The sequence below is a fragment of the Scophthalmus maximus genome, chromosome 2 (genome assembly GCF_022379125.1).
Source record: "Scophthalmus maximus strain ysfricsl-2021 chromosome 2, ASM2237912v1, whole genome shotgun sequence".
Lineage (NCBI taxonomy): Eukaryota > Metazoa > Chordata > Actinopteri > Pleuronectiformes > Scophthalmidae > Scophthalmus > Scophthalmus maximus.
The window spans coordinates 21,776,829-21,798,752 of record NC_061516.1 but is presented as its reverse complement, the minus strand read 5'-3'; the positions used below and the strand labels follow the sequence as shown (position 1 = coordinate 21,798,752).

Below are 21,924 nucleotides of genomic sequence, written 5' to 3'. Positions count from 1 at the left end.
GAGATGCGTGGACCAAACTTTTCTGGGAACCATGAGGACGCGAAGTTCCTCAATCCACTGCCATGGAGATCAAACTAATGAGGATAGGATATGGTCTGATCTTGCCCTGATCACTCATTTTGTGGGGAACAGATGAATGTGCATGTGAAGTGACGGTGGTCGCTCTCACCATGTCCGCTGGCGTGCTGCCCGTCATCGCGAAGGTCTCAGCCGGGTCCTCGGAAGGGGCTCACACACACACACACACGCACACACACACTCACAAGGACACGGATATTCCTTCTTGTTTTTCCGCCCCTGTCTTCCTTGAAAAAGCGCAGAAGAAGAAACACACACACACAAACGCGTCGGTGTAGGTGTTCGGACTGAGGAGGACGCAGAAACACTCTCTCTCTCTCTCTCTCTCTCTCTCTCTCTCTCTCTCTCTCTCTCTTCGCGGTCGGGACGTGCGGCGCTTCCTCGTCTCTCTATTGCACAATCATGTCGTCGGGTCGTTTCCCTTCCACAAATCGCTAAATGCGGGAGCAGGGGCCGGGTGTGTGCGTTCAAGGGGCCTCCTCCGACCCCAGTAAAACAGCAAGAATATCCCCCTTTTTAGAAAAAGGAGCCTACGCCATGCGAGGAAAAAGCCCAACGATGCTGGCACATCCGGACACGGACCCTTTTTTTTTCTCTCGGTAAAAAAAAAAAATAAGAATATCCGCAAGGTTTAACGGTTAACGCCGGACGGTGGAGGAAGTGAAAACGTTTCGCTGCGTCTCTTCAAACCGGGACTTTAAGCGGTGACTGTTAACTGGTAGTGTTTCGGACGACGACCCGCTCAGCTGTCATCCTGCCGCTGCACCGACTGCAAAGCTGGCAACCCAGCAGCGGAAACAACGACTCGGGACTTCCGGGTATGTTTTTTTCAAAATAAAACAAATTTCAAACTTTAATTTTGAAAACGTTTTGTCATTTCATTCAATATGAGCCAGGTATAATCAATTTAGAAGTTTTAATACTTTTAAAACATGGAAGACAATGCTGTTTCCAGAGGTGGAGTGTCACCAAGTACATTTAAATGTGATAATTTTTTTATGTAGGCTACATATAATAATAATTATTATTATTATTATCATTATTATTATTATTATCATTATTATTATCATTATTATTATTATTATTATTATTATTATTATTATCATTTTATTAATTTTGCCGCTTTCATAAATGCTTTGACAAAACATACAAATCACAGACAATTAAAATCAGCATTCCAACAATAATACGGCTTTCAGGTCACATATCTGTATAAAAGAAGATATAAAAAGACGATAACATCACATAAAGTCTATAGAAATGGGTTTTTAAAATTGACTTAAAAGAAGCATAAAGAAAATACTTCTACCCGACTACATCGTGGAGGTACATTTTACATATTTTACTCCATGTATTTGACAACTTTAGTTACAATAGGCAAGTTATTTAAGTGATACAAATTATTAATAACAAAAAAATAAATGCAAAGCAACTAATAAATTATATAATGTAAGATTGACTATTGATTGTTGATTGCTGTTAGTAGTAGTATTTGTATAATAGCTCCCGATAAGAGCATTACGCCACAGTGGCCACTTTTCTGCCTGTCGCTTCTGGGAAAGGTCAAAGGATGGGGTCAGCTGCAGAATCGCTTGAGCTGGATTTAATCCTATTTTAACTTGAGTCTTCTGAGATTCACAGTAGAACTCAAAACCAAACTGAGACGCAATCGGTGATTGGAGAAGAAAATGCACGAGGATGCCCTACCTCGACCCTCCAATGGCTCAATCAAAAAATGTTGTCATTGCAGTTGTAATTGGTACATATTCAACATTATAACATATAGAGTGAGTAATTGACCCCATATATTACATACACAGTTTTCTAGTAAAGAGTTGGGGAAAAATCATGAGAGTTTTATAATATTAGTTCAATGTGGTTGTGGGGTTATTAATAGCATACATCACATACATATGTAATATAATATTCCGACCTTGGTGAAGTGCATATGTGTGTGTGGGGGGGGGGGCCCTGCCTGATTCTTTCAGAGGTCGAGATGCGTATCAGCAGCAGGTCTGTCCTCTCTCTGGTGGACTGAGTGAAATCCATTGTGGCATCAGGAGTGGCTTTTTCTCTGAGATCTACAGGATTAACTACTTAATCTCCTCACCATAAAGGGAGAGTCTGACGTGTGCACACACACACACACACACACACACACAAAAGTGTAAGCAGTGAGGTGTGAATGTGTTTTTGTATTTGGCAGTATTTTCAAAATTAAGGTCAGTGCATTATTTTCAGCTAGAGAGCCAAGTAGGGCAGGAATTAATGACTACTGTTATTTTCAATTCATCTGTTGATTATTTCTAAGTGATTGATAATTGTTTCATGTATAAAATAATAAAATGCAGGAAAATATGGAGAACTCGCACCACACAGTTTCACAATGCTCAAGGTGACAGCTTCAGCAATATTTTTTTTTCTTCTTCTTCTCATTCTACATATCTGGTATTCATTTGAACTTTTATGATGTTGCAGCAATTTCTGAGGAATTAGACTTTCCTTGTTAATGTGCAAATTATCTAATACGATCATTTATTACATACGGGGTACAGTCGGTATTAATTTTCTGCTATGTATCCTTCTCGAGGACATAGAAATCCTTTGAAAGACAAAAAAAAATGTCAGTTGTAAAGGGAAAGAGCATTTGAGTCATTAGAGATTTTTTATTTTTTTAGGGGCATAAGAGTCATGACTACATGAGACTGTATGTCTTCAAGGATCCTGGATGGTTTGACTGCTCATCGCGATGTCACATTAAAAACTAAATGCGTAAATACAAGCGTGTGTGTGTGTGTGTGTGTGTGTGTGTGTGTGTGCAGCCTCTGTTTCCCTCCTCAGCACTTGCTTATATTTGTTCGACAGTGCAGGTCTGTGTAATTCGAGCCAACAGGTCACCTTTTACAGTCCCTTGGCTCCTCTGTTTAAGGTTTGCTGGTCAAATACAAGTGTTACATTTTGTGTAAAGACAAAATAAACTCTGTAATCCTCTGAGCCTGTTCTCACTCAGACCACACACAGAAAAAGCGTACACATGAATCACACACACACATTAAGACCACCAGTCATGAAAAGGAAATGACATGAACTCCTTTCTGTGTGCTTCAAAGGTCAAAGGGCATGATTAGAGGTTCACCAGCATACTGTATCCACTCGCACACTTTGAAGAGGGGAAGATAAATGTTGATCTATTTCTGTGTTCAGTGTCGCTACAAAACAGTTGCTGCATGCGCAACACACTTGATGGTTACCACTGCTCCATATATAAACGCTGACGCGCAGCACAGCAGCACTCCACCGTCCCGCTGCTCTGCCGCCCCATGTTTCCCACAGATTATTAACATGCGGCGTTCGTCCCCTCGGCTATTCTGAGATCCAGACTCAGACTTTGAGCTCAGACTGTGGCGCAAAGGTTGATGCTTGGGAGCCACAGTTGCTTCACAACCCCAGACCGAGAGGACAACTCCGTTTGGCCCTCCCACAGGAGGTGCGAGCAATTATTTCCCCACCACAACCACAGGGACTGTCCTCAGTTTGCCTCATGAACATCAGTCAAGGACTGATTGACAGAACCACAGGGTGTCTTATTTTGAAAGGCTAAGCTCACCCATATAAAAACCATAAGTTGTATACACCTCATACTAATACTAGAAGGTATCATACGACCTGCCTTTAAAAAACATACCCCATTTTGATTGTATCACTACTTTGAGAATGATAGTGTTTTAAAGAGCTGTATGTTTCCAGAGGGTCATAGTGCGACAACAGGGCAGAGTGTGTGTGTGTTTGTGTGTGTGTGTGTGCGTGTGTGTGTGTTCAGCGCTCTGCTTGCACTTCCTGCACGAATAGCCTCATCAATCATTTTAGCTTTCACTGTGACAAAACCAGAGGCACGGTTTCTAATAAAGAAGTGCTCTTGACAACCGTCCACAGCCCCTCGACATGCAGAAGCAAAACATGGCAATATTTCACTCACAAAGCCGACAGTCAGGACACACATACACAGACCAAGGAAGCCAACACGTCCGCACCGTAAGCAAATTCATTTCATAGCATCAAATATCTAATTGTAAACCAAACATGTCAGAACTATCTAACATGACGGAAACTATATTTGGAAGAAAAAAAGTATTTAACATGTATTTTTATGATTTTTCTGTTTGGTTCAATTCAATTCAATTTTATTCGTATAGCGCCATATCACAACATACATTGTCTCAAGGCACTTAACATAGTGAGGTCAATATGACAATATTACAGGGAAAACCCAACAAATCCCACAATGAGCAAAGCACTTGGCAACGGTGGAGAGAAAAAAAAACCTTTTAACAGGAAGAAATCTCTGACAGAACCAGACTCAGTTGTGGGCGGTCATCTGTCTCGACCGGTTGGGGTGAGGAGAGAGAGGAGGAAGAGAGGAGAGGTGGGCAGAAAGAGGGTGGGAGGAGAGACAGTAGGAGAGAAGAGAGAGAGAGGACAGTTGTACAACCGCCGCTTTAATCACTAGCAGACTGGTACTTATAATAAAAACATTTTAAAAATACAATTATGTTGTTGTTTCTTATTAGTGATGATATTAATATTAATAATAATAATAATAACAATTATAATGACGGGTTTGGGTCCTGCAGCTCTGGGGTCAGAGATTCACTAGGAGAGATAGAAAACACAAACAGGGTTAGTGACATGTACTGTAAACATATCGGGGGATAGGGGGGTTGTATAAAAGTTTCTTTAATTTCTACCACACTGATACTTATAATTAGTGAAACCTGACACTTATAAATACAATGATGTTATTACTAATAATAATAGTAATAATAATAATAATAATAATAATAATGACGGGTTTGGATCCTGCAGCTCTGGGGTCAGATCTACTAGGAGAGAGAGAAAACAGAGTTAGTGACATGTAATGTAGATACATGGGGGCAGAGAGAGAAAGAGAGAGAGAGAGAGCGAAAAAAGTGGGAGAAGGAGAGAGAGATAAAGAGAGAGAGAGAGAGAGAGAGAGAGAGGGAGGGAGAAGGAGAGAACGGGAGAGGGAGAAAGATGCTCATGATATAAGTTCCCCTAGCAGTCTAGGCCTATAACAGCATAATAAAGAAATGGTTTATGAAACACCTGAGCAGTTCTAACTATAAGCTTTATCAAAAAGGAAGGTTTTAAGTTTAACTTTAAATGTAGAGAGGGTGTCTGCCTCCCTGACACAAACTGGGAGCTGGTTCCAGAGGAGAGGAGCCTGGTGGCTGAAGGCTCTGCCTCCCATTCTACTCTTACAGACTCTGGGAACCACAAGTAGTCCTGCGTTTACAGAGCGAAGTGATCTATTGGGATAATATGAAACTAGGAGCTCTGTAAGATATGATGGAGCTTGATTATTAAGGGCTTTGTAGGTTAGGAGCAGGATTTTGAATTCTATTCTGAATTTTGCGGGAAGCCAATGCAGAGATTCTAACACTGGAGAAATATGATCTCTTTTTCTAGTTCCTGTCAGAACTCGTGCTGCTGCATTTTGGATTAACTGGAGGCTTTTCACAGACTTATTGGGGCATCCTAGCAGTAATGAATTACAGTAGTCCAGTCTAGAAGTAACAAAGGCATGGACTAGTTTTTCAGCACCCTTTTGAGATAGGATGTTTCTAATGTTCTTGATATTGCGCAGGTGAAAGAAGGCTGTCCCAGAGACTTGTTTTATGTGTGAGTCAAAGGACATGTCCTGGTCAAAGGTAACTCTAAGGTTTCTCACAGTAGAGCTGGAGGCCAAGGTCAAGCCATCCAAGGTAGCTATATGATCAGATAATGTGCCACTCATTAACATTAAGTGGGCGGGGTTGGTGACCTATACTGTAGCCGGCCAGGTGATTTGGCTTCACTTTTGGAGAGCTGTCATGTCGTCCAGTCATTTATGTACAATCCGTGATCTCTACATTTTTTAAATTTAGCTTAATGATTAAATATTAATGGCATTCTTTTTCACGTTCCTAATCTATGTTCATGTGTAAGTGCCCAGCCCTCACTGAACTTTACCGCACTGGTCGTTTTTCAAAAGTGACAAACAGATTCGTCCATGACTCGCATTCAAAACGCCCTTGTCATTGTCACGAGCAGCTCTCACCAACCATTCTTTCATATGACTGACAGCTTCGGGCACAATGTCACCAATCCTCAAAGAGCTGCCGTTATTACTCAGGATCAAGCACCATCTCATTGGCGATAGTCTAAACCTGAGTTGGATTTGGCTCGGACTTACCAGGAGACGGCCTAAGCTTGAGCTTATCTACAACGATCTGCTGGCGAGGGGATCGGGAGGAGGTGGGTGCCACGCTAATCTTCCCACCTGTCTAACAAACTGTGGTAAATATACACTGGGATTAATCCCCAGAGCCCTGCGACGGACCTTTTGTTGGAGACTAAATCTTAAATACAGGTTACCACGTTTGCAATTTGAACCGGCGGTTTGTTTGAGCGGAGGCAGCTCTCGTGCGCTCGGCACAGCTGAAAAACCTCCTCCCCTCGGCTGTGAAGAACAATTTGTTATCATCTCACACTGTTGCCATCTGTCTGCCACAGAGTGGATGTGTGGCGCTTGTATTCTGTGTGTACGTACGCCTGCCACTGGGAGTGGAGATGCTTATCTGTTCTCTCTCTCTCTCTCTCTCTCTGTTTACCTGAGTTGTTGAGCATTATGTGTCCGTCCCTATTTGTACGGGTACAAGATGTCCCCGAGAGGTTCTGACTACTTTCACTGGCATCTCACTTCCTTTTCCCTGCTCAACCTGTTCGACCGAGCTCACACTCACTCGCTGGCGTCAATATTGCTTGTTCATAACACGTAACCCAACACGAAGTGTGGCTGCGTCTCTGCACTGCACATTCACAGGCATTTCAGGTATAGTCTGTTTGTCCTGGAATGCAACTGTTTGACATACAGGTATTTCTCTCTCTCTATTGTTGTATTGTAGTTTTCTGTAGACGCCAATGGCTCAGGAGATAGAGTTTATCGTCCACCACCAACCCAAAGGTCGGCGCTTCGATCCCAGCTTACCCCAGTCCCCATGTGTCCTTGGGCAACACACAGCCTCCCGGCTGATTATGAATGTGTTTTTGTTTTTTTGTAAAGAATAACAACAACAACAACAACAACAACAGCGGCAAGGGTCTGTGAATGCAAGGCTAAAAAATAAATCAGCACACAAACAAATTCTTTATGATATTTGATTGCAATTACTGTATTGCCTATCTGACGGGCAAATGTAAATAAAATGAGCCGAGGTTTCTGAGGAAGAACAAATCCAAATTTTGTGTGTGAACTGTCCACAGCTGAATATATTGCCATGCTGCTTTCACATACTGTGTTGTTGTGTAAAATGTTGTTTGGCTATTCAAATTATTCCAAAATTATGGTTGTCGTCATGGACTTTCTCTCAGCAGCCCCAACTCTGACTGACTTCCAGTGACCCCGGCTTGAAAGGTGCAACACCCAATACAGGAAAACTCCAAATACTCCACTCGCGGTACATGATGAGGGCGGGTGATACTTTGAACAGCGGGACACTATTTCCTCTCCGTCTCCGGAGAAAAAACAGATTCAGAATTATTCTCGAAACAAGGCGCGTGGTGTAAGATAAGACGAGATAAGATAATCCTTTATTAGTCCTGCAGCAGGGAAATCTGGGAAGGCACTAAACCTGTAAAATTATGTCATAAAAGACAACAAGACACAGTAAAAGAAAATCAGCTTGTCACTGTGACACATCATCGTCACATGTTTGGAACAACTGTCACCGTGCCACGTGCCTGCGCCTGTCCTGATCATGTCACATGCCTATTTCTTGAGATTTTTGTCTCAACCCTTTCCCTATACACCTAGACATTACATTATACCCGCACACCCAACGGGCCCACAGTCGCGGTCCCGCTCCGCCAGCGTGTGAACGCACAGCTGTGTTTTTGGAGCACAAGCCACAGGGAGTGCCGACCTCCGGGGTACCTGAGTCAGCCTCCGCTAACCTCTATGCCTTCCCCTCATTAGCTCTTCCTCTTTCCATTCCTCCCTCTCACGGTGACTAGGCAGGTATAAAGTAGAGGGTGAGGCGGGGACGGGTTATCAGCAGCACACAACTGGCATTATGGCCGCCACGTCGATGTCAGGCAGTCATTATGGCGCAAAATAGCTGTGATTAGATGAGCCCTCTCTGTGGAGCCCAAAACAAAAAAGAAAACACTGTGGGGCGACATTGATGGTGGCTGTGTCGTGCCCCCCCCCATAATTATCCTTCACCCCCATACTGGTGTGGTGCAAAGAGAAAAAGTAGATCCCGTTCATGTCATTCACTCCACTGTGTCTCCGTTCAACGAGCGCGTGTCACTCCACCAGGCACCTAATGGGATTACGTGTTATTTTTTGCAAGGCTCAGTCGTCGAGGAGCCATTGTTTGTCAGGCGGTCACTTGATTGGTGTTTGTTCCAGGACGCCGCCTCGAGTCATTAGGGGGCGAGCGCAGTGTTGTTGTTGTTGGGATTTTTTTTTTTGCAGACAGGGAATGGCAGGATCTGTCAACAACGACTGTTTGCAGTGAATGAAAATAAGCAAACTATTTGAAAAACAACAAATTCTAGCTGGGCTCACCAACAATGACAAAAAACATAATGCACAGCGATACGGGGTAAGTATTGGTATGTTAACACATGCCTCTGGTTCCAGTTTGCACAGTGAGAAAGCACACACGCACACACACACACACACAGGGTATATGATGTATACTACACAATGAAACAGCGGTAACATAAAAACATCAGCTACATTATTTAACTAAAGCTATTATGTTACTGCTGTTTCGCCTCAATGCATAGATTTTTTTCATTATTACAAATTGTGTTCAATCTCTTTAAATGAGACAGTTTGCTGCATATGCGGTTGCATGTGTTCCGTCTGTTGTCGGCGCCTCACTTCCTGCTGTGGTTTCGATCAGCTGCAATGCACCGGCTCTCTCAAGTCGAGAGAGGATGTGCCTGTTTGTATACTCACACACACAAAAACACTAACTTGATTAGGCACCGATGGCCCAAAAGTACGTGAGTGATTTAAGGGTTTTGACTTAATGAAATTACTCCTAGTGAAGGGGATCCCAAATTAAATGATTGCTTCCTCATGACACAAGAAAAGAAAAGTGCAGGAAATGATCTGTACAGTGTAGCTACTGTAAATCTCTACCAACATAAATGGGAAATTACTCAACAAGGTGAACACACTATTAGATATTCCCACAGTCATGCACCGCAATCTCTCCACAGAGTACATTCAATATCAATAAGTGTTAAGTTATAAATACCATATATATTATACAGAATAAATTTTAAAAAAATCAGAAAAAGTATATCATTTTACAAACAATTTCAATTCACTCTAATTTCTAAGCCTCACATTGTTAGAGCGGAGTAAATTGGTTTTATTGTTAGTGCAGTCACCTCAATAGTGAAACCTCATTGCTGTTGTGTCCTAAAAGTGGGTCCTCGATAGTAATGATGTCTTTTTACTAATATTCAATCAAGTCATAAATTCCAATCAGTAAGAAGATTTTAGCTGAGAACCATTCAATTAATGGAGCTGCCAAATTCTGCGCAGACGACTTAAGCTGGCCCATATTTACTCACGACGACCATCTCACTCTGTGATTTGGATGAGTGGTTCCAAATCCTCAATCTTTCCCCCCAGTGGAAGAAGACAATGGACAGTGAGACAATGGCTTTAGCCTGGTGTGAGTTCAAAGTAAAAAAGTGAGGGGGGTCGGATGGCAAATTGTGGAACCTCGAATAAGAATTGAAGACTATGCATTTTTTTTACTTTACGGATCCTGTTCACATTACATCCTAAACTTGAGAATGTAAAATGTGGTCAAACATTTTCTGTGGCCTCCATATTTCAAACTTAATTTGCATCTGTAACAGATGCTGGAGCTTCACGTTGCCAGTTTTCTCAGACATCATTGTCAAGACATCAATTGAGAAGAATCTTTGTGAAGAATGGTGCTCGTGGTTTGTTTTTCCCTTGGATTTGTTACTTGTCAGTATGTAAAATCTGTTGGTAGATATTCCCATAACACAATTTTTGGTGTTTTTCATTTTCTATCTATTGTTATTCTTTCTTTCTCTGCACCTACACTATACAATTCGTTCTCAGACAAACACACATAGGACAGAGGCCCACCACAATGACTCATGAGACACAAGCGCACGCGTGAGGGACGACAAGCCTGAACTCAACATTCGTGGCTCGGCTTGCTCGAGCGTTTGCACCACTTTGTTTACGTGCAACACGGGGGCCATGCAACAACAACCCACACGACCGCCGTCCTTCACAAACACACATGAGTTATCTTTCTCCAAGATGAATCAGCCCTGACAGACCTGCCTCCCTCTTAGACAAATGTCCAATCATACTCCTGTGGAAACACATACACACACACACACACACGCACACACACACGTACACACACGTACACACACGTACACTTTCAACCAGCTTTTTCAGAATCATGTAAAATTTATTGAACAAGACTTTTTCTACAAAAGAGATTTGAAGCATTGTCAAATTTTCTCAACCTTTTTCAGGACCCTGCTTCAATTTGCAATCTTTATATTGTGAATGTATTTCTGTATAAATAAGTTCCCCTTGTCAGGTTTGCTCTCTTTGTCAAACGTTGGTGTTCTGTCTCTCTGCGGAGGAGGTGAAGCGATAGAATTAGCTGATTTGTTCCTCCTGCATGTTGTAGGATGAAAAATTCTGAAACTGGAGGCGCTGTCGCTGACACAACTGAGGAACTGTGACTCAAACAATTTCCATGTGTACTTTTTTGCAACATCTGATAAGACAAAAAAAGAAACACAGTGAAGATTTGCACAATATGAATGACACTTCTAGTGTGTTGTAAGAAATGACAGAAGGGCTGCAACCATGGGGGGTAAGGCGCACAGTATAACTTTGTCCTCTGCAATAGCATCACCCAGTGGTGGAGGAGGTTTTCTAACAGGATACAGCTTAATTGAATGACAGTAAATAGAGAAACATCTATAATTCTCTGCTTCATTCTCAGATGGAATATGAGATGAAATTATATCAACGTGCATATCTCTATCAGATGAAAACTGATGTTTCTCTGCAAAGCCAGACAGAGGGATGCTTCAAGGCCTCAGGGAACCAGCCCTACCATGATTGGTGCAGAGGTGGGCTGGTACTGAGGAAAAGCACCGGATTGGCCCCTCACACACACACACGCACACAAACACACACACACAGACCTTACCCATGTGTGAACATCTGAGTGCATGTGTGTGCTGCGGAGCCAGAGGCATCCACTGAGTCACATCCTGTGCCGTGCCACATTTCAAGCTCTCATGTCCAATCGCTCACATCTACTCAAATATCAATATACATTCATGTTGAATGAACATGGAAGTTTCATCTACACTTACAGTACATGTATACATATCAAACTAACAACTAAACTATTCTGTCACCTTTTCAATATGACAAAAATGGATCCCTTCTCGTTCTGTCAGTGTGTGGGCCTTTTCTTTACATGAAAAATTGATAAAAAAAACAAAAAACATTTGACACACCATATATGTGGATCCTTTTTCATATCGGCCCTATACACACTCTTGCACAACTCAAACTGTTGTATCAAAGATTTGCCATAGCAAAGAAACAACAATACAAAGAAAAAGAAAGGCAAAAAAGTCATTAAATCACAATCCTGTTGGCTGTCCATTCCCTTAAAAAAAAGAGCAATTGATGAAAACATCCTGCCAATCTCCTGCAGAGATGTGATATGCTCACTTCAGTGAACACAAACTCGATAGGTGGTGGATTATGATGTGCGTACAAAATGCCTTTTTGAGAAAAGAACAGTTCCTTAAATGAAATTTATTATTATTATTATTGTTAAAGTTTTTCATTTCTCAACTTGGGAATCAAACTAAGTGATGTTCACAGCATGAGAAGGAAAGACAATGAACCCATGTCAAAATAATGGCCCAAGACCTGCACAATGTCAAGTTACGAACAAACAAAAGTGATAAAGGATAAAAACAAATGTTGCTCTGCACCGTGAGATGATTTGAAAACATGTTTTTTTAATGTATATTTGATTTCATAGTGTTCCATAGAGAGTGATATATTCACTTAAGGTAAATGAATTTCCAGTGAAGCAAATACATTCTGCGCACTTAAATAAATAAACTCGAGCTTTAATAGTTACTGAATTACATTTCCCACGCAGCACGGCAGGTGAGCAGGAGAAAAACGGGAAAAAAGGAGACATTTAGCATCCTATCATGCAAAAAGTGGACTAAAACCACTGTGTTCCTACAAGTCACTGCTTCATGTCAAGTAACCTGATTATTGCTATTGTTACACAAACTGAATAGAGCAGCACGCTTGATTGACAACTCTGTGCAATAATGCACACAAACTTTGTTTACATATTTATGACGTACATAAACACATATACATACAAATGTATGAATGTATAGATATTTTTATTTTATTTTAGATTTGAATCCTGAATTGTGTCAATTGAGGACTAGCAAAACAAGATTTTGTACAACACACGGTTTAACTGTGCATAAGACAATAATATACTCTTGAACAACAATCCACTCTTAACCAGCTTTAAAGATCTCTAGTGCGTTTTTTTTTAAGTCAATGGAGGTTTTTATCGTCAAGTTTGTTGGTAAAAAAGTGAAGGATTCCTACTTTTATCTTTCACTTATGCTGAATCATTTTTTTTTTTACTTGTAGCAGTTGGATGATGGGGTTTTCTCAGCAGTTGCAGGGATGAGGCCACTAGGTGTCAGCCAGAGACCAGTGATGGAGCGCACTGTGTACAGTGGACACCAGCTGGCTGGGATTAATAGTGGCGCTGTGTAGCTAAACCTGCTATACTGTATGCGCACTTCTGGCCTGTGCAGGCCCACACAGCCACGCTGATCAACAGCTGAGAGCAGCCACGAGGCGCTGCAACTGCTTCGGCATAGTTTCCCCCCCTCCCTGCCACTCAGCAGCAGCCAAATCCATTGGCCAACACAGAGGATGTGTGCAAACATTCATCAGTCGAGCCGCTTTCCTTCCTTCTGCTGTAGCTGTGAGGAGGCCGTGTTGCATGTGAGCAAAGGGAAAACAGAGGGGAGGTAATAATGTAAAGTGACAGCAGCTTGCAGCTGTCACATGTTTGGTAACTGCACCCTGTGTGCACGGCCTAGCGTTGGTGGTCCGTGCAGCTTTCCTATTTTTCATGGACAATAGCAGATGTAGATAACACCACCATGATATGACCCAAAGGTTGGGGGTTTGGGGAATATCACAATGGCTGTAATCATCCAATGGATTAAGTGTGAGGAGCGTGAGGAATGATCAGGGATAGCAGGGGGCTACGTCACCTCCATGGACTCGCTGCAGGGGTCAGCCGCTGCCCCGCGCCTGCCTCTCCTCTGGCCTCCTTGATACCAGGGCTCCGAGGCCGAGGAGACGTGCAGCAGGGGAGAGGACACATCCTTGTAATTTACACCACAGATCAGAGACACGCCTGTGCCGCTCTGCTCATTTCTATGACTACTTGTGAACGGTCAGGCCCAGAGTTGGTAGACCCCCCCGGTTGAATAAGCTCCCTCCCATGTGGGAAACTGTGTAGTCGGGACCACGATGTACAGAATGTGAGTGTGCCATTTAGGTTTGCTGCAGTCATTTGTACACATCAGCCATTTTTTCATGTCACAGGCTTTTTCAAAGCACATAATCCTTCTTATATAAATGGTCTGTTATTTATTTATTTATTTTACCCTGAATGGGACCTAGGGAGTACGTGAGAGATGAGGCAGCTGTATCTAAATAAAACAGGAAGAGTCAGTGATGCATGTTGGCATGCAGAGCTTGACAACAGCGCCACAACCCTGAAGTGTACCTCCGCCATGGCGAGGAGTCTCAACACACAGCTTGTTTGCATACGACCTCAGTAGGATTATGAACATGGGAAGCATAGGACAGTTGTGGGGATGAGTCATATACTTCATACGAGCAGCTTATCGAGGCCTGGACAGTTAGATGCTGTCCTGCTCCCATTCATTTCTCCCCGGGCAAACCCACTTTTATTTTAGTCAGTAGACATCAGTGCAACACTCACCTCCAGAAAAGATCAAAATAAATCACAGAATTGTCCCAGTCACAGCTGCTTATTCCCGATCAAAATTAGACTGTAGTATGTTTAATCACCGACTGTGTATTTGTCAGTCATATGGATTTTGTAATATTTAATGTTCATTTAACAAATAAGTCTAGACTCAATTAAGAAAGGAAAAGTCTGCAACATGTAATCTGAAACATGCAGTAGAGAGACTGTGGGCAAAATAACTTCTGAAGAAAAACAATGTATTAAAAAAAAGTTTATTGACATCAGAAGCAATTTAATTTTCAACAATAAACAAGGCGTTTTTTTTTTATTCTTGCTATTACAGTGGTACATAAAGATCAGTAAAACAACTGTGATACGTCAATCTTGATAACTTCATTTAAAATAAAAACACAGGAAAAAAGAAGAAAGAAAAAACACTCGGCTTTAACTCAGAAAGATTTTTATGTGCTGTGCACCTCTAGCTAGGGTAAATACTGTAAGCCCACCCCTTTACACTGTACCAGGTAGGATAGTGGTCTAGGAACTACCACTGGAAAAATAAGACTGGCAGAAAGATACAGACACGATACTTGTGTAGTGTTAACTATACAAAAAGGAGAAAAAAACTGTACAGCATAAAAACAACTGATATACACAGCCTTTTTTGTTTTTGTTTTTTTTACCCCTTGGATACTAACGTATTTTCTTTAAGTAAGTGAATTGTGTACAAGGGGGTTAAATGCTTTATAAACAAGAAAATGACCACTATATGTCTATGCGCCACTTGGAATCTACTCGTCGTCGTCATCGTCGTCGTCGTCTTCCTCGTCGTCTTCATCGTCATCGTCGTCATCGTCATCCTTCTTCTCGGCCTTGGCTGGGGCTTTTCCTGGCGCTGCACTGCCTGGTTTGCCCTTAGCGCGATATGCGGCGATATCCTGCGATGGAGGAACGACAAGATGTTGAACTCAAACGGTCGTTTTGTGATTAAACCTCAGTCTCGATTAGGGAGAGGAGGTAAAATGTGTCACAACAGGTCCACATCTCTTTACCTTCTCATACTTCTCCTTCAGTTTAGCAGCCTTTTTCTCATAGGGCTGCTTGTCCTCTGCGGCGGTGCTGTTCCACATCTCACCCAGCCTCTTGGCAACATCTCCAATTGTCAAACCAGGGGTCTCACCTTTCACCTTAGGGCGGAAATCTGCGCAAAAGATGAAGAAGGCAGATCTGGGGGAGGAAAAGGAAAAAAATAAAAAGTTTGTCAACACATAACCTTAACATGTTGTCTTTACATCACGAGTCAGCTGTCCGTGATACATATAAGGGTTTTTTTTATGGAGAAGGAGGCATCTTCTTATACAAGGGGCTTTAAAATCACAAAGTGTTGACTTGAAATACTTACGGGGGTCTCTTGGGGGCATTGGGGTCCTTGAACTTCTTCTTCTTTCCTCCCCTGGCTGGAGTGTAGCTCATCATCTCCCTCTCGTAGCGCGCCTTGTCCTGCCTGGCCAGGTCCTCGAATTTGCCCTTCTCCTTGGCAGACATTGTCTGAAAACAAAGGGAAACTTGTAGATTGAAGCATGTGCAGTGCCACACTTTATACAAAAGCACTCCCTTTTCCTATCAGATATCCTGGGAGTTTCCTAGTCCGCATGCGGTTGTGTGCTTGGGCAAGACACCTAATCCTAAATTGCCTCTGACGGCTCTTCTGACAGTGTATGAATGTGTGTGTGTGTGTGTGTGTGAATGCGACTTGTCCTGTAAAGCGCTTTGAGCTATATAAATACAGTCTATTTATCTTACTCATTGCACAATGTGGGCATGAAACTGTAATCAAGAGCTTTAAAATGATTCAGCATCCTGCATCTGAAATATCTTGATATACACAGGTTAAAAAAAATTGCATGTGGGCCAATTTAAGGATTGAAATGTGGAATATCAAATACACGCCATTCGTTTAAAAAAAAAAAAAAATCATCATCCTACCCTCCATCGCTCGGAGCACTTCTTGGAGAACTCGGCAAAGTTGACCGAAGCCTCGGGGTGCTTCTTCTTGTGCTCCTCCCGGCAGGTCTGCACAAAGTATGCATAGGAAGACATCTTGCCCCTCGGCTTGCTTGGATCTTTCCCCATCCTTACGGCAGTATCTACAAGACAAGCACAAATTAGCCAGATATTAAAATTACATGTTAATATATATATATTTATTTCACTGTTAGGTGGCGTTATGCATATGACAGGGCTGGGGAATTGTGCCAAATGGCCCAGGAAGTGGACTTTTTTCTTCTTCTTTTGATTGCATTTTTAATTTCCATTATTCTAAATTTGGGTTAAAATCATATAAAGCGGTTACGAATGCTTTGTGTTACTCTTTCTTCCACCAACTATGCAACGATCAGGCCTTTTAATGTCTCTCCATTGACCACCAGCATTGATGCCACCGTGCAAGTGTCCCGCCCCCTTCTGCTGTCAAACGGCACGAGGCTGGGACCCCTTTAGGGCAGTCCCTTAAAATAAAAATGACTTTTATTTATTGCTGCAGTCTACAAAGTGTCCCTTTTTTTTGCGTAAAACTCGGTGGCAGGCTGTCGGCCCCCATTATGTTGCTCTACAACTGACTCTTGAACACTTTGAACGCTACGGATACAAGAAAGAAAGAAAAAATATATAATAAATTACACCAGTATCCCTTATTATTTTTTTCCCGTCAGCCTCACACTCTCCGATCACTTGCACATGTAAACGGCAAAAGTTGCCAAAGTTGAAGTGCAGACCCGCTGTGGGACTCGGAGCAGTGGACTTTGCTTTAGTAACCATGACTCGTGTTTTTTGGGGGAAAAAAAAAAATTATAATTTTTTTTTTTTTATATATATATATATATATATATATATGAATAATACCCTCAAAACCACATCTGCAATAAGAATGTGGCCTCGGGGACGTTCCGTTTCCTCCATGTTCATGTTTTCATCAAAGAAATAACTTTAACACAAAAAAGACCAAAAAAAAAATATTCATAAAGACTTATTTATTGAAAACAAAACAGTAAAAAAAAAAGAAGAAAAAACTCTCATCCTTTGCGATTCAACGCTCGTCCGCCATTCGGGCTCTTCTTTCTGTCATTCCGGGGGAAAATAAAACCCCCGCAATATTGTACAAGACGTTTAAAGAACTGCCCGTCTCCCGGCGAACCGCCACTGCCCCGAAGTGAGCAGCTGCGTCGAGCGCGAGCAGCAATGGCGCAGAGTGTCTCGCTGAGGGGGGAAAGGAGGTCAACAACGACGGCGATATTTCTTCTTCCATTTTGTGCGAATGCCTTCCTCATGAAAGAAAGTCCCCCTCAAATGTCTCCGCCCGCCCCCCGGCTCGCTTCGCGCCGCCGCGGACGCGCTCACAAACGCGGCGATCCTGTCCAAAATGTTTCCCCCGGTCGATTCCCATTGCGCCCGCCGCCTCGCATTGCAATACATTGGGTCCGCGCTGTTGTCTATGCGCCTCGCAGCGAGCGAGCGAGCGGGCGGGCGCCTTAATGGCCGCTCGTCTTCATCCACTAACATGGAGAATATGGCTCCTTCCCTTTGTGTCGGCGCGCAGCCATTAGAGGGCAGAGCGACCGCGGGCGGGCGACCGCCGCGCCTGCCGAGCCCGATTTGGACGCTTTGCGAGCGGCGGAAAAATCCCGCAGTGGCGCCGCCGCCACGGCGGAGGGCCGAGCTTTGCTTGGCCGTCGCCGCGCGCCACAGTTGCCGGCTCGTTTCGGCGGAAAACGCGGTCGGAAAAAGTTGGACGCGAAACTGCGCCCCTGTCACTCGCCCCGCTGCCGCGTTTCCTGCGCGAGTACAGTCAGCCATTACAGTACGGAGCGCGGCTCGCGGCTCGCGGCGCGACTTTATTCTTTCGCCGTCTCCTCGGGAGAATTGCGGCACACGGGCACACACGGCTGGACACGCCCGGGGACGGCCTCTCTTTTTCTCGCGTTTGTGTAATTTTGCGGGGCCTCTGTCGGGAGGCAGCCCCCCCCCCACCCCCCCATACCCCCCTCGCCGGTCTTCGCATGACAGGCGGCCGTCCGGCTTCGCAGTGCGCTGCGTCGCCGGTGGCTGGTGGCTAACGGTGAGTTATTCTCACCATTGTCGCGGACCGTGTTTTCTCCGCCGGGACCTTTCGGGGATTTTTTTTCGCGGTTTCCACCGTTCGACTCGACTCCATTCCGCGCGAAACAACACCGCAGTAATATTGGAAATTATTCCTATTCGGCGAAATCGACATTGTTCGTCGAATTTCGTGTCAAGGTTAATATTCATTTCATCCTATTTTCTTCTTCTTTTTTTTTTTTACAAAGCGTCTGCCCCGCTCTCCCAGGCGGAGTAAAGGAACGTTACCGGCTATTTCTTTTTTTTGTTTTGTTGTTGTTGTTTTTATTTTTTAAAGACGGCTCCTCGCGAAAAAAAAAAAAAAAAATATTCGCAAACGACAAAAATGTTTCACATTTGATCATGGCAAACAAATACATGGGACAATTCTGAATGTTATCGTCGTCAATATTTTTTTAGGGACACTTCAAATGTTCGTGTGTGTGTGATACTTACCTAGGGACTCTCGCTGGATCTCAATGCTCTGCAATGGCTGTGTATGAGGACACACAGGCGATACGCAATGTCTTCAGTCTTCGGCTCTCTAACGCTACTCTCGACGGGGCTCGCACGCCATTGGCCGGCGCCCGGTCTGGCGCGCCTCCGATTGGTCGCGGGCTTTTCATTGTCCTAATAGAAGACGGCCTGCGATTGGCTGTCTTTTGTGAAACGTCACCGAAGTTTTCCGAGGCGCGTGGATACAAAAACAACTCCGGCGCGGCGTGCAGGAGCTGGTAGTAGTGTAGTGTGTTTGCCATAGTATTGAATTCACTACGTTGAGCACAGTGTACAGTGGGCAAGTCAAATGAATGAGACGACGCTCGTTGCTGGTGAGCGAGGCGGCTGTAGGACACCGTTCCAATGCGTTGCACGGGCCGTCCCCCCTCTTCACCGACCGCCACCATTGTGCATCCTCTGCAATACACCGGAGCTTATTTGCAAATTACACCTGTAGAAATGCATAAGGAGAAAAACGCAAAAGGCACGAGAAGCGGTTGCTCGTCCGAGATCGCACTGGGTGGGACATTTTGAATGATTTGGCTGTGGTGTCAGAGTGAAAACACACAAGGAATTCAGCTAATGATATGCCTTTTGATTACTGTGTTGTTATTCCTCATTCGTCTTTTGAACGCATTATGAGGGGGAAAAGCATCACATTGGTTACAATAATGTGTTTTTTAATTATCCAAGGCAAGTATACATAATAATCACGTTTAGCAGGCAATCACTTGCTGCTATAGCTATGTTTACCTATTAACCTGCAGTCCCTATTAAGATTAACAGACATCAGAATCATGATAATGATATTCATTATGTATACTTGGGCTCAATAGTCATTCTTTTTTCATGTTTCTCAGCAAAATATGTTTTTGTACGTCATTTCTCTAGAGGTCATTTAGCTGATTACAATCATGTAGCTGATTGAAAGATTGCTCCATAAAACACATATAGGGCTATAGTTAAGGGCTGTACTGTTCAGTTTAAACCAAAGTTGGTCGATAAAGCAGTTTGTTGTCAAAGATTTAGGCCTGCAGGAATTAATTTTTTTGCAGTCTCATTACAGAGGGCTTTTTATCCCCGACCCCTTGTGTCATACAATAAAGTGGTCAAAGCCTTAAATGACAATAAACTTTAATAGGGAAAAGACAGCATTGTAGAATCCAGTCATTTGACAGAGCAGTGTTTTTGAATCAATTCATAGATATTTTTCCTTTTCCCTTTTTTAATTTCCTGATTACTTCAAGATTAATAACTAATATATTACCAATACCAACCGTATCCTTCTAATTTATAATTTCACAGAGATTACAGTACAGAATGTATAATATATCTTATCACATAAGATTTTCATACATTTTGCACCTTTTTTCCCCTGTCACACATATCTGATATTAATTCCACAAGCCTCTTCAACCACATTTTCTCAATTCAGCTGATTGTCTTTATTATCTTTTTATGTAGGCATGAAAATTTGCTGTACACATTCTTGCTTATTCAAAGACACCTAATGAGTTTCAACACCCTGAGACCTTAATTGTGCATCGTTATCAGAAAAAGAAAGAACATTATTTAATGTGTGTGTCTGCCATAAACAGTAAAATGATGGTTAGAATTTCACTAGAATGATGATAACAATTAGTTATCTAGGAGATAACATTTAGATTTTTGGACTAAGTGAACTTAGCTCTATAGCGCCACCATTGGGCCAAACTCTCAGATAAAAACAGGACAAATGAGAATCCTTCTATTAGTCTAGCCATCTAAAATTTCTGGAGAATGATTTCAGGCTGCGAAAGGAGTATTTCTCAAAATGACTTGCTCACTCTGCTTAAAGTGGAGGCAATAAAATTAGCTGAGAGGCTTGTCTTGCCGGTTTAAATGTCTTGGGAGGGGTAGGAGGGCTAAAATAAAGAAAATATCCATGATGATTTGCAAAATACCCTAAGGGGATAAGCTTATATATGTGCTCAAAAATGATTAATTATTCCTTTATATAGTTAAATAGGAAATTCATATCTAATAAATAGGCTTCTGCTTAGCAGCTCGTAAAGAAACAAAGAAAAATGGCTGACAAAGAGTTTATTCTTATCCTTGAATTAAGAATGGGAAGGGTGAACTGATTCCAAATGCCAATCACAACCCAGACTCAGGCCACATGGCTGCCTGTGATGCTGCCTGTCTGTGTCTCATTTTGCACCAGGAGATGCCACGGCAGAAAGCTATAGCCTGATCATGAGGCATGGAGGCGGCCGATTTATGCATTCTAATGAGCGCTCCCTGAGAAAAATATGCAAATTCATTTTGTCATCAAGAGGAAAATAGAGGACAGGAGAGCAGCAGATACAGGAGGGGCTTAAGGGAGGAGGGCACATGCAAGAGGCGGGATTGGGTGGAGATAACGTGCTTCTGCTGGATGCTGTGTATGTGTGTGGTTTGGGGGATACAAGAGCAGAAGGTGTCAGAGCTGGGCTACATTAAAGAAACAGAGTGAGGGACATATGTACCCATACACCCCCACCCAACCAGCCCCACCCCTCTGTTTATCCCAAAGCCACATACAGTGGGTCTACAAAATATTAATAAAGAGTTTATATTTTGACAAACGTGTCGTCTTATAAGGTACTTCTACTGCAATTAAAATTAGTGATAAATATAATTGGAATAAATAATAAATATACATTAAATCAATAATAGCCTAATTAAAAGTTGAAAATTAATTTCTATTGGAAACAAGAATGGCAGTTGAAGTTGTTATATGCCTTTTGCCTACTTTGAAGCTGTTTATAGTTTACTTTCAGAAACATGACGTTAAATTCCCTTTCTAAAAATGCCCTTGAAGGGCAGTATTTTTCGGGGCGCCGACTACTACTATGTCATAGCAGTAATAACGTGATCAAATACATTATACACGTTCATGCACTCGCACCAATTAGTGCTGGTTTCGTGGCAGTCCCATACAAACCTACTGTACAACGCCAACATGAACAATAACTTGTACCCCCGGCTCCTGCAGTTCACTTGAGCGTCCATCGGGCTGAGC

General features: G+C 42.7%; 2 protein-coding genes across 2 annotated transcripts in view; both read right to left on the bottom strand.

Annotated features, from left to right (window-relative positions):
- The window catches only part of ubl3a (ubiquitin-like 3a), a 32,427-nt gene extending 31,559 nt beyond the window's left edge, over window positions 1-868 (bottom strand). Inside the window, exon 1 of the mRNA XM_035624799.2 lies at window positions 170-868. Coding sequence (XP_035480692.1) covers window positions 170-196 — 27 coding nt within the window. The 5' untranslated portion in view covers window positions 197-868. The remainder of the gene's footprint in view (window positions 1-169) is intronic.
- Window positions 869-14,507: 13,639 nt separating this feature from the next.
- On the bottom strand, window positions 14,508-18,969 carry hmgb1a (high mobility group box 1a). Its single transcript, XM_035624372.2, has 5 exons — window positions 18,840-18,969; window positions 16,236-16,396; window positions 15,652-15,797; window positions 15,302-15,476; window positions 14,508-15,187 (listed from the first exon to the last, which is right to left on the bottom strand). Exons 2-5 carry the CDS (start codon window positions 16,380-16,382, stop codon window positions 15,041-15,043), a joined length of 615 nt encoding a protein of 204 aa, XP_035480265.1. The 5' UTR covers window positions 16,383-16,396; window positions 18,840-18,969; the 3' UTR covers window positions 14,508-15,040.
- Between the last annotated feature and the right edge of the window lie 2,955 nt (window positions 18,970-21,924).

Coding starts and splice junctions, on each gene's coding strand:
- hmgb1a (XM_035624372.2), bottom strand. CDS start 16,382: ATGGGGAAAGATCCAAGCAAGCCGAGGGGCAAGATGTCTTCCTATGCA. Junction 15,798..16,235: donor AGTGCTCCGAGCGATGGAGG/GTAGGATGATGA, acceptor CTTTGTTTTCAG/ACAATGTCTGCCAAGGAGAA. Junction 15,477..15,651: donor AATGCCCCCAAGAGACCCCC/GTAAGTATTTCA, acceptor TTCCTCCCCCAG/ATCTGCCTTCTTCATCTTTT.